Source organism: Podarcis gaigeae, assembly GCF_964106915.1.
Source record: "Podarcis gaigeae genome assembly, chromosome: 16".
Taxonomy (NCBI): domain Eukaryota; kingdom Metazoa; phylum Chordata; class Lepidosauria; order Squamata; family Lacertidae; genus Podarcis; species Podarcis gaigeae.
Window position 1 is genome coordinate 18,942,580 of NC_139693.1, and position 16,376 is coordinate 18,958,955.

A 16,376-nucleotide genomic window follows, 5' to 3' on the forward strand; every position below is an offset into this window, starting at 1 on the left:
TGAGGGCTGGGGTGGGGGGTGGGAGCCCCATTCATAGGGCCTGAAGATAGGCAGAATGGACCTTGGCAAAGAGAAAGTGGTGCTAGGAAGACAAGGTGACTGAGGACTAGCAGAAAGAGGACCCAGGAAGAAGGTAGAGCAAAGAACAGAGAGACAGGGGGGCTAAGCAGAAAGGAAGAGAACAAGCCGTAGGCTGAGAAGAGCGAATGGGTAGAGGGAGCAGAAGGGAAAACACTTAAGGGGTCAGAGAGCAGGGCAGGTGGGCGGGCAAAGGACTCACCCAGGCAGAGTCCATTATATTGATTATGAAATGTCCTCAGCCAAACCTAAGATTTAGCCCACTTAATTATATAGCCAGGAAGGAAGGAACAAAACCACTAACTGCAAGTCTCCTAAAAGGAGCGAGTCTGGACAAGCAAGGAAGTGGCTTCTGTTCTCCATCCGGAATTATAGAGAGCATTAGCTCTGATATCAGCGGATATGGGTGGGTGAGGAGAAGGCAGAGACACAAAAGGAGAAAAGCGAGTTGAAATGGAGGGGGCAGCTCATCTAGATGGAATCACAGAAACCGTGCCCCCACTTCCTCCCCTCGGCTTAACCAGCAGTGTACACACAAACACACACACACAACCACCCCTTGTTTTTCCAGGCCCCCCGTTTCCCCAAAAGTTGCCAGCAAAGACGACAAAGAAGTCCACGGCATGTGGCTGCAGACCAAAGACTTTATTGCACAAGGAGGGCCACGGCTAGTCTGTACATTCAGTTCAAATCCAGGCAGGAGGCTGGGGTGGGGCAGACAGACGGACAAAAAGATTCCCCACCTCCCCTCGCCTCTCTTAACCTTGGTCCAAGGAGGAAGGAAGGAAAAATATGTACAGGACACACAGACACAAAACGGCACAGGGGGAGAAGGGTGCCCCACCTCCTCTTGCTTCTTGAGGTGGGGCGGGCCAAGATCAAGATAGCCAACGAGCTGCCCTCTGGATCTTTCTGGGGCTCTCAGCTCCAACCAGCCTGAGTCAGCATGGCCAATAGTCCGGGAAGGTGTGAGTCCGCCACAACCGGAGGGCGTCACGTTGGCTACCCCTGGCAGAATTCGAGGAGGGGGGAGCAATGGGTAGCACCACTGGAGGCGGTGAGATAAAACAGCAAGCTGGATTGTCTTGCCCCCACCTAGGAAGAATCTGTGATGGGTTACAAGAGGTGGACATGAGGACCACACAGGGCAAGGAAGGAGCAGGGCTTGTGTCACAGCTTTCAAAAACTTCACAGTTAACGGGCATGCGGGCCAAGGCCTCCATCAGGCAGGAAGCCCCCTGTGCAGTCCCAAATCAGTGCTGGGATGGGTTGGGGGGGGGAGGAGGGAGGGAGGGAGGGAATGGAGGCAGTGAGGGAAGGTTTGCTCAATCCTTCTCCCTCCAGCACCACCACTGTACACAACTCTGCCCAGGGCAAATCGTCAACCTGGGCATGTCACACTCTCCCCTTCCTCAAAGGCGATCTGCAGTTATTGCCTGGTGAATTTATTTTATTTTATTTTGTCCGATGGAACCACAAGGGTGGCATTTCCACGGGGGCTGGTGGCAAGAAAAGTCCAGGGTCCAAAATCGTAATTTGGTTTTTAAAATAATTAAAAAAGATGCTCAACAAGACAACCATTCCCACCCCTAACCCCACCCTGGAGAGGAGGCTTGTATGGCTCCAAACTAAGATTTCAGGCTGGTGCACAAATTAATTGGGGAAGGGGGTGGGGCAGTAGCCCCTGAAAGGAACTGGGTGGCAAGCCTTGGTCGATAGGTGCAACCTGTTCGCTAACAGGGGCCCAAAGAGTTCCACCTCACCCAAGGCGGCCAGTTGAGCCCTGTGTCCTTTGGGCCCCCAAACCTCAGCTTCCACCCAACCACCCCCCATTCTGGGAATATACAACACCCCCCCAACCAGTGGTGAGAGCTGCAGTACTAGCCACATCAAAGGCTAGCAGAGGGAGGGCTTAAGTGGGGGGGGGGGGAAGGAGCACGTTGTACTGGAACAGCCTGTCAAAAGTCTCTGTTGTGCTCCAAGTAACGAGTGAGTGAGAGAGAGCACCAGCTACCCCCTCCTAGGCCCCCAAAGGTGTGAGGGAGGTCAGAGGGCCTCAAGGGCAGTGGGGAGGCGTTGGGGGGCCACCCAGCATCTGTGTGACCTGACTGAGCTGAGCTGCCGCCGTCTCTGACGCTTCCTTCAAGCGCTGGGTGTTCTCTTGAAGAGTCTGCACTTCCGCCTGCAACGCCGCCTTTTCAGCCTTCTCCTGGAGGACAAACAAGGAAGAAAGGAAACTCAAAAACATATCAGGGGCTCCATCCCATTACGCTGGCTTGGTTCTAATCCATCTAGAGGCTGAGGGGACAAGGCTGCTGTTGCTGCAACAATTAAAGCCTGCATCTGACCATATGAAGCCACACCCTCGCCGAGGTCCTCAAGAGAGACCCTGTCGCATGCCTAGACAGCAGATCCTGCTGCTGTTGGTACTGTGTGTTTTCCGGATGATGCTGACTCACAGCAGGACCTTCTCAGTGGTGGGTCCCAATGTGTGGAACACCCTCCCCAGTGAGGTGCATCTTGTCTTCTGCATCAGTGTAACATTCTGGAGGAATTTTAAACCGTTCCTGCTCACCCAGGCTTTTGATGGCCAAAAGATACTGCTCCCAGCAACCCTGAAATTATTAGCTGATTTTTTAAAAAGATGCTCTTAAATGCTTTTAAAATAAATGAATGAATGAATGAATGAATGAATTTATATTTAATTGTATTGCTTCACCATTCTGTTGTTTGCTGCCCAGGGCTCCTTTGGGTGAGGATTCAACAAATAAATAAATAAATAGCACTTGAGGGGGTAGGAAGACAGTGCCCTTCCCTGTTTGCTATGTCTTGTTGGAGGAACACTCAGCCCCCAGGAGTTCCATCAGGCTCCCTTCTCCTTCAGCATTCTGTTCCAGGCTGGAAACATTCCCAACCACAAGGACCCTTTCGAAAAGGGCTTTCAAACAGCCCCACACAAGTGCAAACAATTGGGGCCTCAAAATGCAGTGTCTCCTGATGTCACTACGGCGTTAGGTGATAGACAACAAGGTGGCACCACCCCCCTGTCAAATTAGGCCCACCAGAGTGGCGGGGGTGGGGGATAAGGATGGAACCTGTTGGCTAGAAAATGCTTCCTGAATGACAACTGGACTGATCTGTTCCAGCAAGACTGCTCAGGAGTTTCTTCAGCACCTCAGAGATTAATAAATGCATTGTGGCTGGAGGTTTTGTAGGCAATACCCCACAAACTGTTCTAGTGAGGCCTCATTAATTCAGACATTGCTGAGGAGAAAGTTCCACATGGCATGACTAAAAAATAAACAAGGAAACCCACATCTCTACGAAGGGAGGAAAACCAGACAGTCTGCAATGTCTGAGTTTGGGCAGCGAGTCCTGATAATGACACATACCCGGGGGTGAGGGTGTTATAGGTGGATGCCAAGCTATTTTAAGAGGAAGCCTCCTCCTTTCAGAATGATTTTTAAAGGAAAATGGGAAGGGAAGAATTAATGGTTCACATTCATGAAGAAATCTGATGGCTTTCTGTAGGGCTTGAAGGGGGGGAATGAAGATTATGGGCAGTTCCCTCACTGCAAAGGTTTCATTCTATCTGCATTTATTTATACACAGATAACCCAGGGGCTGAACAGCCTTTGGGCTTGTGGGACTTACTTGCTTGTTCTACCAGAATCTTGAGGTCTACCAACCAGAATCAGGTGCAAAACTGCAGCTCAGGTGGATGGAAGTACACTAAGACTTAAGGGGCAAGGTGGCTTTTGAGCACAAACACAGGCCAGGAATTTGTGCTCAGCATCAGAACAGATGCCAAGTCCACAAGCCCTTTTTCACAAAAACCCAGTTCTGCTTTTTTCCCAAGTTTTCTTTCTCAGCAACCTATTTTTATTTATGGTGGTGGGGTAGTTGTTTTAGTTGTTGCTGTTTTTGGGAATGAAAAACGCTGGCTGATCCCCCATATATCCACCAATAGATCCTGAACTACCTTGTGCTCGCTTGCCCCTATGATGTATGGCCAGGTGGGCTTTTTCACTGAACAAGCTGCTGCGGCAGATGTACCCGTTCCTCAAGACTGCAGAAGCAGCCAGTGACATGTACCTCAGGTAGAATACCTTGTATAATTTAAAAAAACTGGTTCAGGGGAGAAATAAGTCCCATGAGAAAATATTGAATGAACTGGGCATCTTTAGTTTGGAGAAGAAAAGACAGAGGAGAATTCTTCAAATACCCAAAGGGTTGTTGCCTACAGGAGGGCAAAGACTCTAGGGGGGGGGGGTCCAGACTTGGAATTTTGTGGGAGCGATTCAAGTGCACACCAGAACTTGAGAGTTGCACAATTAAAGGGGATTAAAGTGCTCTGTTGCTCTAGCACAACAAATCTGCTTTAAAAAATAAATAAAATAAAATTTGCAGTTAGGAAAGTGATGGGGAAAGGCACCCAAAAATGTGGGATGAACAAATGGTTAACAGTAGGGGTGGGGAACTTTCAGCATGTATATCCACCCAGTTTGACCCACAAGTCCATTCTGGGCAAACTATGCCCACCTGCCCTACACCTGATGTCAAGTGTGGAGCAGGTAAAAGTGTGGCTTGTCTTTGTGCAGTACCTCCAAAGTGCCAATAGCCAGCTGAGATCCTGATAACTTGCATCCTCCCCTCCCTATCAAAAGGGTGGCAGCTGCTCTTTTTTTAAGAGTGCAAAGGAAAATTTAATGTCATTTTTAGTTTGGCTCTAACTTTGGGAGAATGGGGAATACCTTTCAAAAGTAAATTTTGCAAAAATCTTGCTGGTCTGATCCTCTGTGCCTCTTACATTCCTGCTCACAACCTCACCTTCTGAAGATCTTCCTGTAGTTTCTTGAGTGTCGATTCCAAATGCAGGACCTTATCAGCAAGGCTGAGAGGAAACTGGGACCTGAAAAGAAGGGAGAACCAGGGTGGGGAGACACTGATGTTAACTATCCTGGCAAATGATTGTTCTCACATTTTTATGTAACTAGGAAGATGTATATATTTTTGCTATGTCTTGCAGAATGGAGAGAAGGAATTTGAGGAGCTGACGTACGGATGAGATCTCCCCACCCTACAGTTGAACCTCTCCAGCATGCTCAAATCTCTCTTCCCTGTCCCCTTGTATACACACAGAGAGAACTATTTCTTACTCCTCATTGGGTTGCTGTTGGCTCGTGCCCCTCTGGACGGTGGTGCACAGGGATTCCCTGCTCTCCAGCACATGCTGCCCTATGGATGGAGAAAGAGGCACAGGTAAGGGATTCAGCCAGAGCAAGAGAAAAGCCCTAGATAGGGGAATGGCCCATAGCTCAGTGGCAGCACTCTGGCTTTGCACACAGAAGGTCCCAGGTTCAAGTCGGACCTGTTCTAAGGCACCTTCCTGTGTTCCTAGGATGCTACCCTACACTAAGTTACAAGACTTTTGCTGCAGCTAGTGCCAGCCTGTTGGTTTGGCCCCCCACAATCACTCACCTTCCCTGGAAAGGGCCTCCAAGATGCTGTTGCAAGCAGAAGCCAAGTTGGCAATGGACTCCCACTCATCCTCCAGGGACTCTCCAGCTTCAGAGAGGACTGGGGGATAAAGGAGAGGGCAAGGCCTTCAGTCCTCAAGCAAACCCTTGGCCCGCCCAGGCGTGGCCACATCAGTGCCTCTGCACCCGGGGAAATGGGGACAGCGAAGGAGCGCAGGGCGGAGGATCTCTTACTTTTGGTGATGGAGTTCCGCAGGGAAAGTGTCCGCGGCAGGAACTTATCTGTTTCTCTGGACTCCAAGTGTGGAGAGGTCTTTTCCTCGGGAGGCAGAGATTCGGGGCCTTTGGCTACCTGGCCCACAACAGATTCTTTCTTGTTTACAATTGGATCTCCAGGATGGTCCTAGGAAGCAGAGCAGAAAAAACAGCCCTCTGTGCATTCTGCCATGTGGCACAAGCGACTAAATGTGGCACACAGTGCAAAATCCAGCTTCCTGAGAAAACTTTGGCTTTCTTTTTTCTTTAAGAAACTTTCCAGCCCTCTTAAGACAGCAGCAACAGGATATTCTTACCCAATCCTCATAAACTAGCAAAATTCTACTATTGCTACAAGGGGTAGGAGATGGAGAAGGGGACGTGTATGCTGCATAGACTTAGACAAATGGGGTGCGATTCAGGGCTTAGTGTTGCCTCCACAGTCAGAGGCAGTAATGCTTCTGAATATCAGTTGCTGGAAGACATAGGAGGGGAGAGGGCTTGTGTGCTCAGATCCAGTTTGCAGGTTTCCTACAGGCATTTGGTTGGCCACTGTGAGAACAGGATGCTGGACTAGATGGGCCATTGGCCTCAACCAGCAGTCTCTTATTATGTTCTTATATTTGATGCCTCAGGCTATACAATGCTAGCAGGTTGCGTGTGTGTGTGCGCGCACACACACAAACACACACACACTGTGACATTGCACTCAACTCCTTCCACTTTAAAGGGTTGCCTCACGTGCTACTGTTGGAGAGGGAGTGCAGCTGTGCTGGGGAATTGCATCTGCACAGAGGATCATAGCCAGAAATGGCCACCCCTTCATCAGGCAAGGGGCTGGTAGGTGTGGCTTTGCCAAAATGGCCTCATGAGCCATGGGAAGGCCTCATTAGGCCCGTGGGTTGGAGATTCCCTACCAATGAGCTACAGTTTGATGCAGAATGTCCCATGCACAATCACAGCACCCCCAGTTAAAAGGATCAGGAAGGGGAAGAAAGGGAAGACCTTCCTCTGCCTGAAACACATCCCTCCCCTGTTGCCTCCCCTGTGTCTGTTTTGGGACAGTAAGCCCCTTGAGGCAGGAACTTGCCAAACATGCTCCTTGTAAATCACCACAAACATAGATGCCACTATATTATTTAAAGTGGTTGTTGTGAATATTATTAATGTTAAAATCAAAAGGCACATAAACAGAGGTACAAAGAGGGAAGACAAACACTTACTGTGTCCTGATCTGAAGAGGGCTTGGGCGTGGCAGCCAGGATGAGATCCGGAGGGGGATTTGGCAGGACAGGGATGTCCTGAGGTGGCACCCTGCAGAGAATGAGACCCCAGACACTGAGACATGGAGGCAGGAATGGAGAACGTAGGTTAAAAGGATGATGTGTTGCTGATACCACATCTGAGGTCTCAGAACCAAGTCACAGCATTTCCTACAAACGCTTTCCAACACATAACAGTCCGATTTAGATCTAAACACATCTTGTAAGAAACCCTGCCTTTTTTTGCAGCCTTGGTTCCTGAATATCACACATTTTTTAAAAATGGCCAGAGGAAGGGATATGGTTATTCTGTTCTTTGATGTCTAACCTTCTCCCCCTCTTGCTGGAGCTACAAAAGCTGATGAAAAGAAAGGAGTTGGCAGCTAGTAGCCCCAGAGCAGAATCTGGTCCACTGACAAATGTTAGCAGCCCTCTTCACCCCTCCAATTACCTGCAACCTTGTTATCATGGGCCTTGAGGAAAAGACATGTTTACAGGTGTACATGCACCCCCCACACTCCCTTTATCCCATGCCTCTCTCTCTACAGGTGCTTCTAGTAGCAGAAAAGAGAGGAAGCTTGGAGCAGCAATGAAAGGCCTTTTGCAGTTTCCTACATCCCTGCAAAAAAACAGACAAGGGTTGCATGTCTAACCCAAGATAAAACTGGTGGAAGGGCTGTAGCAGAGTGACTGTTTTGCAAGCAAAGATCCCAGGTTCAACCCCCTGCTTCTCCAGTTATAAAGATCAGGTGAAGCTCTGTGTGCCCAAGATTCTTTGCCACTTGAAGCACAGTGGACATTGCCAAGCTAGAAAAACAGATAGCCTGGACTGAATAAAGCAGTCTCTTGTGTTCCTAAGATCCATGGAATGAGGCAGAGGGAAGGTGGCTGGATGTGACAGGGAAGGGGTGAGTGGGTATGAGCCCTGAAAGCGGCTGGAGGTACTAGTGCTACTCACGGGTCTGGAGGCTTGGGCGTTCGGTCACTATGACTCCGCAGAAACTCAGTCCTCTCCTCTGCTAGGCTGTGAGGGGGCCCATCCGGCAGGGACAGCGAGTGGAGCAGCTGGAGCGTGGCAGGTTTGAACCCTGCTTCACTCCCCGGCCTGGTCAACTCCACATCGCTGGCTGGTGGCTCACTCCTCCTCTTCTCTTGTAGAGACTTTAGGTACAGCTCCGAGAAACTTCTGCCAATGCACAGAAAAAGGAACAGGACAAAGGCATCAGAGCACCATCCTGTGGGTTGAGTGGAGGAATAATCTTAAGTGTCGTCCAGCAACAGCTATTCCATTAGGACTAGAGGGCTAGTTTGATACACCTAATGGCAGCCACTCCATCAGGCTGCAGAGCAGGAGGAAAGGGAAGCAAGGCTATTCTATCAGCTCTGCAGAGAGAGCAGCTGCCTTTGGCTCACCCACAACTGTCGTGCAGCAGCATCCATTTCATCACGCTACTTTCCAATCAAGCTAGTCATTTTAAGAAGGATAAAGAGACCTTCTTATTTCTAGAGCAGGGAAGAGACAAAAGGGCACCTGTTCTGCACACAGAATAATTTTATGTATGATTTCATTACAGAGACTTAAATCCTGCTCTTCAAAGTCCTGGGGCGGAATGTAAAATTGGACAACACAATGAAATAAATTAAAAGCATATACAGTTACACCAAAAGAAGGAAAACCTAAAAGATCACGCACAGAGAGAGACACACACAAATACATCAAAAGCTAAGGAAGGGAAACGTAGGGGAACCCAGTTCAAATTAAATTAAAAGGCCGGGGGGTGGGGAATACAGGTCATTAAAATGACACATCAAAGCAGGAGCCAGGCAAGCATCCCTGGGGAGAGCATCTCAAAATCGAGCTGCCACCAATGAGAAAGTTTATTATGGCCAAGACAGCCAGGTCCCAGCGGACTGCTGCTATTATCTCCAGTTCAAGACCCCAGGCACCTTATGCAAAGGGGTTTAATGCCAGGACTAGGCACTGGGCAAACCCAAAAGAAATTGGAACTAAAAGCAACACACCACGGAGAGCAAATATGAGAAACTGGGCCTGGGAGTGTTCCTCTCTACCACCCCCAAAGTGTACTCACCTCCGGGCCTTTCCGTTCTCATCTGGGGGTACGACAGTAATGGTGACCTTCTTGGCAGTGCGCAGAAGCTCAGAGGTCTGGGCATGGCTGAGGCTGGGCAAGGGTCTCTCGCAGACACGGACCAGGCGGGCCCCAGGCTGGAGACCAGCCGTCTCAGCAAAGGTGAAGCGCTCCACCTCCGTCACGAAGCCCTCGGGGTCCATCTGGAAGCCCAGCTGGCCAACCCCGTTCCGCAAGAGGGTCAGCTCCCGCGTCTCGCAACCCCGAGTCACCAGCTGGGGAGAGGGGAGATAGTTCAGGTGTGACTAGATTAAACCAAAGAGCCTATTTTTATAGCCAGTGTATAGCCTTGGGACACACTGAGTAATAATAAGCACAAGAACCCCTCTAAGCATATGGAGAGTGTATTTTCCCACAGCCAATTAACAGCAGTCACACACACCCCACATCTGTAATTCAGGAAGTGGAGCACAAGGGACCCAAATTTAGCACCACAGCACTTTGAATTCAAATAATGCTATGCATCCCACCACCACCCCTGAGTGGGTGAAAACAAATTATTACCTGCAGCCGGTGGACAATGTCACGGATATCAGAGGCCTGACCCTCATCCACACGCATGCAAATGTAATCCCCTGTCTCATAGTAGAGGTCCAAAGTGCAGCTTTCTGAGAAGGTCCAAGCCAGGATGTCCCGGCAGGAACAGTTAAAAACGACCCTCTTCTCACGGGCATCAATGAGGACTAGAAATTCAGCCGAGATGCCCAGCAGGCACCGCAGCTCAGGAGTCTTGCTCTCGGGTCCTCTACTGCCATCCCGTGCCCACACGCCCCACACCAAAGCCCCTGCACTGTGTGCCTCTGCCCCCTTTGGCGCCTTGGACTTCTCGCGCTTCTTTGCAGCCAAAGCGATGAGGGCCAAGCGTGACGAGGAGGCCTCCAATGTGCTGGTGGTGGCGTGGTTGAGGGCCAGATCTCGCAAGTACTCCTGGCGGGTGCGCGTTGCCATGGCGTGGAACTTCCCTGAGCGCTCAGCCGCATTTTCTGCGTTGATCGCTTTGGCAAGCAGGAGGTCTCGGAAAGCTGGGCCCTTGGCAAAGGAGTTCTCAGCCGGGATGAAGGGACCAAAGCGTGGGATGTCCTTGGTGCAGCTGACAGCCACACTGAATGGAGCAGCCATTCGCAGAGAGAGAAGAAGACAGGACACAGGACACTTTTTAAATAAAAAATATGCAATGGAATCGCTTATTCCTCTGCATCACTGAAATAATTTTGCATTGGTCCCAGGATTCAGCATTCTGGGCACCTGAATTTCCATTTGAATATATTTTAAAAGCAGCTTTCTAGCCCTTATGACTCTCCCCAGAGTACACCTCTTCTTCCTAGGCCCTAACCCTCAATGGCCCTGCCTCATGCTCTCATTAAATGCTTTTATCTGGCTAGAAATATCCTTGAACATTGATAATGGCCTCTTCCTTGTGAGGATAGAGAGAGGTGTTTGTAGGAACCTCTGACTCTGAGGCTACTTGCCCTACCATATAAAGGTAACAGTCACATCAATTTCGCTGCCCATTTTCCGGCCCTGCCAAACAATGGCATGTGACCTCTAGGAGGTTGTTGCGGCATGATGGAAACAACTGTGGTGGGGTGGGGGGAACAGTCTAAACTAAGAGAGTGACCCTGTGCAATCCTAGTTTCCCAAACCTGCTACTTAAAAAACAGCATGCAACTATATTTGGGGGCAGGGATCTATGGACCTCGCTGCAAGCCCACCAAACCAGAGGGCTGGTACAATTAAGGCAGTCAACCTGCTAACAAACAAATTACTGGGCAATAATAGTAACTGAGTCCAAAAGCAGCTAGGCCTTCCGTACTGAACTGATCAAGGAACTAGGCCCAAAGCCTGAGGCTTTTGAACTTTGCGTTACCCTGACAACCACTCAAGAACAGGCCTCACAGCTCCCTCTGCTGGTGTGCTGTGACAGTGGTACAGAAAGAAAAGTTCGGGGTTTGAGAGCTTGAAAAAAAATGGGGATCCCATACCTCCCAATCGCCTGAGGGAAAAAACAGGATGGTCAAATATTGGCAGCCATTTTCGGTGCCACAATCACATGCGCTCTCGACCAGAAAAAAAAGCACTGTTTTGGGGCACTGCGCGAGAGCTTGCCACAGTATAAGGCAGCGGCAATATGCCTGTGAATAACAGTTTCTGAGAAGCACAAGTGGGGAAAATTGCTGTTGTGCAGGGTTGCCATATTTCAAAAAAGTAAAATTCCTGCAAAGTTGTTTTTAGGAAGACCCCCAAATTGTTGTCATTTTAGGGAACAAACCTAAATTGTTGAGCTTTTTAAGGGAAACCTCCCCACCAAAAAAGAGTGATTTTAAGCTTTTGGAGCTGTTTCCACTGCTTTTTCCATCACATTGCCTTACATCCAGGTTTTCCCTAACATTTTGCTGATTCTGCAACCCCCCTCCAACGCCCTTTTTACACCCAAAAACTAGGACGTGTCAGGAATTTTCCTGACATATGGCAAGCCTACTGTTGTGCACAGGTCCTGCTTCTGGGCTTCCCATTGGGTTATTGGGTTGGCTTCTGTTTGTAAGTTACCTAGGAATTATTTTTGTATTGGGCAATTGATAAATCAAATAAATTAACAGTCAAATAAATATTAGCTTTCCACAGTTCCAGCAAAGCACCTGATGAGGTAGGCTGTTGCCTCTAAAAGCTTATGCCAGTTTAGAATATTTTTTAAACAGATGGGGAGGAGGGTCTTGTTAGGGTCAAAAGGCAGTATAAAAATGATTGATTAAATAAATAAATAAATAAATAAATAAATAAATAAATAAATAAAGTTAAAGGTTACTGAAAAGTTAGTGTCATTTAACACATATCTTATTCTTTAACATGCTAGTCTTAGCATGCCTGGAGAGCTATGTCAACAAATGTGTGTACTATCTAGGGATAGCCACCAGAAATAAGTGACTTTATTACTGATTTTATTTTTGACTAATGTTACATTTATTTCAGTTGCCAAATTTAGTCAAATTTGACTGTAATGTAATGATTCATTATTTTCCTCATTTCATGAATCAACATATTTCTAAAATGACTATTTTTCCTTCTTGGGAAAAAAATAATCCCCACATCACTTATGGAAAGCTGACATTGTGGCAATCAAAAAGAGGTATTCAGGAAACTGATCATTAAAGATACAGGAGCCTCTCCCAACATCCTTTACTGCTTTGCTCGTCTAACCTGCACATTCTGGTACTACAATTATACCTTAGTGTAAAAGGGCAAAAATAGTGCAAATCAAGTTTGAAAAAGAAGTTGTACTAGACTGCAATAGTTAGATGCTGCTGCCATCTGGTTTCTCTGGAGAGAGAGAAAATGCACCAAGAATGGCAAATACAAACAGAAGGGCTACTGTGAACTAACCTCAGAACCAAACTACATGTGACATTAATCTCATGGTTTTCCCTTGAGTGCAGAGGTTTCTCCCGACACAAAGAACCAGCCAAGGGCCCCATTCCAGATCTGGACAGCTGTGAGAAGGGATGGCAGGGGCAAAGCCACTTGTACCCTACCATAGGGGATTTGTTTTTATAATAATGGAAAACTGGGGGGGGGGGGAGATACCCTTGTAACTGTACTTCTGTTTCAGAGGAAACTGGGGGTCAAATTACTGTACAGCGGTTCTTCCAAAAAAAAAAAAAAATCCCTTAAAATGTGGCTGTACCTCTGTTTCACCACAAGGGGACATATTTCTAAGATAAAAGAGTACAGTACAGGAATTACAAGTCTCAGCCAGCTGAGTTTCCTGCAGAAAATAAAATAAAAATTTAATTTGTAAAAACCCATATCAAAACCTGGTCCTGCATTCCATATGCTGTTGGATCTGTGAGGACCGTTAGCATATTCTGGCAGAAAATATTGCAAGAGATAAGTAACAAGTTATAAACACATCAATATTGTTTGCTTGTGCTAGTGAACATTTTTGCAGGCTATCTCTGCTGTGTTCAATACGAGGTCCTAATTACTCCTCTGATCTTTGTGTCTTAAAACCTTAACCAGAACCTACTTTTTCAATCAGATAAGGATACAGGAATAAAGGACTGAGAAGCAACCTCATATCTTGGGATTTAAATCAATGTTAGTCCTCCTCAGAGTAGACCCACTGAAATTCATAAATATCCATTCATTCTAATGAGTCTACTCTGACTATAACTCAGTTGGATACAAGTCCAGTTAAAGTTGATTCTTTCTTCCTTGAATGGGGCACGTTCATTGCCTATATGGAAGTGTGGTTAGAGGCAGTAGCTACAGAGTTGGATTAGCACAGGCTCCCTCAACCTGCAGCCCTCCAGATGTTTTCGCCTACAACTCCCATGATCCCTAGCTAACAGGACCAGTGTTCAGGGATGATGGGAATTGTAGTCCAAAACATCTGGAGGGCCGAAGGTTGGGGATGCCTGGATTAGCACTAGGGGGCCCTGGTTCAAAAACCCACTCAGTGGGTGACCTTGGGTCCAACACACTCTCTCCCCGATGAGCCTACCACAAAGGACTGCTATGAGGACCATGGGCCACTCTGAGCAACTTGGATGAAGGGTTGGAATAAAATAAGGAAAGAATGGATTTAAAAGTTAACAACGGACAATGATGGCTGCATTTGCACATCAGGTTATGCCACAGATTGCTTTAACCATGGTTTGTTCAATGCGGCTCAGAACCTCGTATGTCAAGGACAACCCCTCCCCACATGCACTCACCCTGGCCCTGTGATCAGAGGGTGGCAACACGAGAACAAGCCTTTCCTGTGGTTGTGGAAAGCTCTCCCCAGAGAGGCTTGCCTGGTAACATCTTTGTCTAGTCTTAGTTGTCAGGCAAACATGTGTGCTTTTTACCTGGACTTTTGGCCCTTAATTTGAAGGGTTTTAAGTATTTTTGGCCTCTATTAGTGGGGTAAAAATAATTTAATAATAATTTATTATTTCTACCCCAACCATCTGGCTGGGTTTCCCCAGCCCCAGGTAGGAAAAGACCTGCCTTGTATTTATATAGATATGTTTTTAAGGGTTTGTTATTGGTTCTGTGTACAGTAATTGGTCTTCGGGTTTGTATTGTGTTTATACCTCACTTTGGGTTATTTTTACAAGGTAAGCAACTTGTAAATGTAAATGTAAATAATAATATTGGCACAAGGACTTAAGCATTTACAACCAAAAAATAAAAATTTTCTTCGAAATCTCTCGCTGTCAAGTCCATCGAGAGGAACAAGTCCAAAGAGGTGTTACAATTGGAAGGTCAGGGAGAATTTCGCCAGGTTTCCCCGCACTGCCGCCTCCCTCTCACCTGTAAGTAGTGTGCTCTGTGCAAGATTCATGTGCCCTCACCACAATGAACACATGCTGAAAGTGTGAGCGGAACACCTTTGGCGTGAAGGGGAGCGCTCCAGGCTCCTGGAAGACGATGGTCACAATGTCATTCCCAATGTGCCGCTTCCTCAGCAGCTGCAGAAGATTGGGGGTGGGGGAGGAAAGGAAGGTTACCAGAGAAATGGGGAGCTGGAGACTTGGGACAGGCACTCTGTTCAGCCTCTGAATGGAGCATTAAGAGGATGTGAATAAGTTCTGCTTGATTCTTCTCCAGTATGTGTGTGGTGGCTTCCCCCTCACTTACTTTTTATGGGGAATCTCTTGTTCCCCTAAGCAAAAATGCCCCCACATACCTGCTGGCGGTTGTTAGGGGTGTAGGGTAGCATGGTAGAGACATGGAACATGATCTCATAGTCCTGATACGTGGTATAGAGCGAGTGGGTCCCCGTGGAATCATCTGCAAAGAAGAGTGGCAGAGAGATTAGAAAAAACTTTCAGTGCAGCTGCTGCTAGCACCCACCAACCCAAAAGGTAGCTTTTTCAGAAAGGGTCTGTGTACAGCAGTCAGGTTCTGCATCCATAGCACTAACCAGAGGAGCAATGACTGCTGGGAGGAGCGGAAAGAGAAGAAACGCCATGGTGCATCTGCAGCAGCATAACCGGATGCCTTCACTTGCCCCAGCTGCAACAAAGCTTGTCTCTCCCAAAACTTGTCTCTCTACAGTCACAGCAGGCATGACAACCTTCCAACTTCATGCCCCCCCCAAAGCCATACTTCTCCATTGTCTTCCGAGACAGACAGACGCCAACCAACCAATTTTACTTAATAAATAAATGCATAGCTTTAACAGGAGAAGACAAAAAGAGCTAGGAACTTGACTACTAAGCCCTGCTCAGGCCTGGCATCAACATGCGGCATACAACTACCAGACTTTTATAAGACATCTGAAGGCAGCCCTGTTTAGGGAAGCTTTTAATGTTTAATAGATTATTGTATTTTAATATTCTGTTGGAAGCCGCCCAGAGTGGCTGGGGAAACCCAGCCAGATGGGTGGGGTATAAATAATAAATTCTTCTTCTTATTATTATGCTGCGGCAAATGCTGTGGGAGAAACAAGGCCCTTTGGGGGGGTGGAGGTTGATGCTGTGAACCCTTCCATCATAGGCTCAGGTTCTATATATGTGTAAATAAACTATGTATCATAAAGAAACCATGGTCTCTGCTGTGCCTCATTTCCAAAAGGAACCACAAACCCTGGGTAACTGCCTGAAATTTTTCACCGCTCAGAGACTGGGGTGGCATGCCGCTGGGAAATTCAGGTGGTAGATGGGCACTGCATCCAGCTGCCCTCTAAGCAGTTTATATTTTATTACTGTTTACATTACCTTTTTAAATAAAGTTTTAAGAAGTGGGGGAGAAGGAACAGGAGATCCAGGGTCTACTGCGGAAGACCCCATAGGCCACCCCCTAACCATGACCCTGTAAAACACACATACATTAATCACACTCCCGTTATACTTACTCTTGTTGTCTAGCTGGGCACGGTACTTGCCAAAGCCGAGCAGCCGGATGCGCTCACCCAAGAGGTCCAGGAATTCCTGGAAAGTTGGCCCTGCTTCCTCGTTGTTGTACATGTCTTCCTCGGAGCCCTGCCCTGCCCGGCAGTACAGCACCCCGACTTTCCGCTGGAAGCTGAGCTGCAGGGAGGGGGAAGTCCGGGATGGGTAGATTGAAGGGCAAGACCCAAACGAGAACCAATCAGAGGCTCTTTCAAAGCCTTCACTTTACTGGGTAGGTCTAATCCAGCATCCTGTTGCACACAGAATCACCAA

The 16,376-nt window shown here is 47.8% G+C and overlaps 1 protein-coding gene across 3 annotated transcripts in view; it reads right to left on the bottom strand.

Moving 5' to 3' along the window:
* Window positions 1-704: 704 nt before the first annotated feature.
* Window positions 705-16,376, bottom strand: part of SIPA1 (signal-induced proliferation-associated 1) — a 36,161-nt gene continuing 20,489 nt past the window's right edge. For all 3 annotated transcript variants that reach the window (XM_083715384.1, XM_083715386.1, XM_083715385.1), the window contains 12 exons: window positions 16,067-16,241; window positions 14,897-15,000; window positions 14,521-14,678; window positions 9,730-10,327; window positions 9,166-9,440; window positions 8,034-8,261; window positions 7,037-7,127; window positions 5,793-5,961; window positions 5,560-5,658; window positions 5,238-5,316; window positions 4,909-4,990; window positions 705-2,287 (listed from right to left, as the gene is read on the bottom strand). In XM_083715384.1, coding sequence (XP_083571510.1) covers window positions 2,135-2,287; window positions 4,909-4,990; window positions 5,238-5,316; window positions 5,560-5,658; window positions 5,793-5,961; window positions 7,037-7,127; window positions 8,034-8,261; window positions 9,166-9,440; window positions 9,730-10,327; window positions 14,521-14,678; window positions 14,897-15,000; window positions 16,067-16,241 — 2,211 coding nt within the window. In that variant the 3' untranslated portion in view covers window positions 705-2,134. The remainder of the gene's footprint in view (window positions 2,288-4,908; window positions 4,991-5,237; window positions 5,317-5,559; window positions 5,659-5,792; window positions 5,962-7,036; window positions 7,128-8,033; window positions 8,262-9,165; window positions 9,441-9,729; window positions 10,328-14,520; window positions 14,679-14,896; window positions 15,001-16,066; window positions 16,242-16,376) is intronic.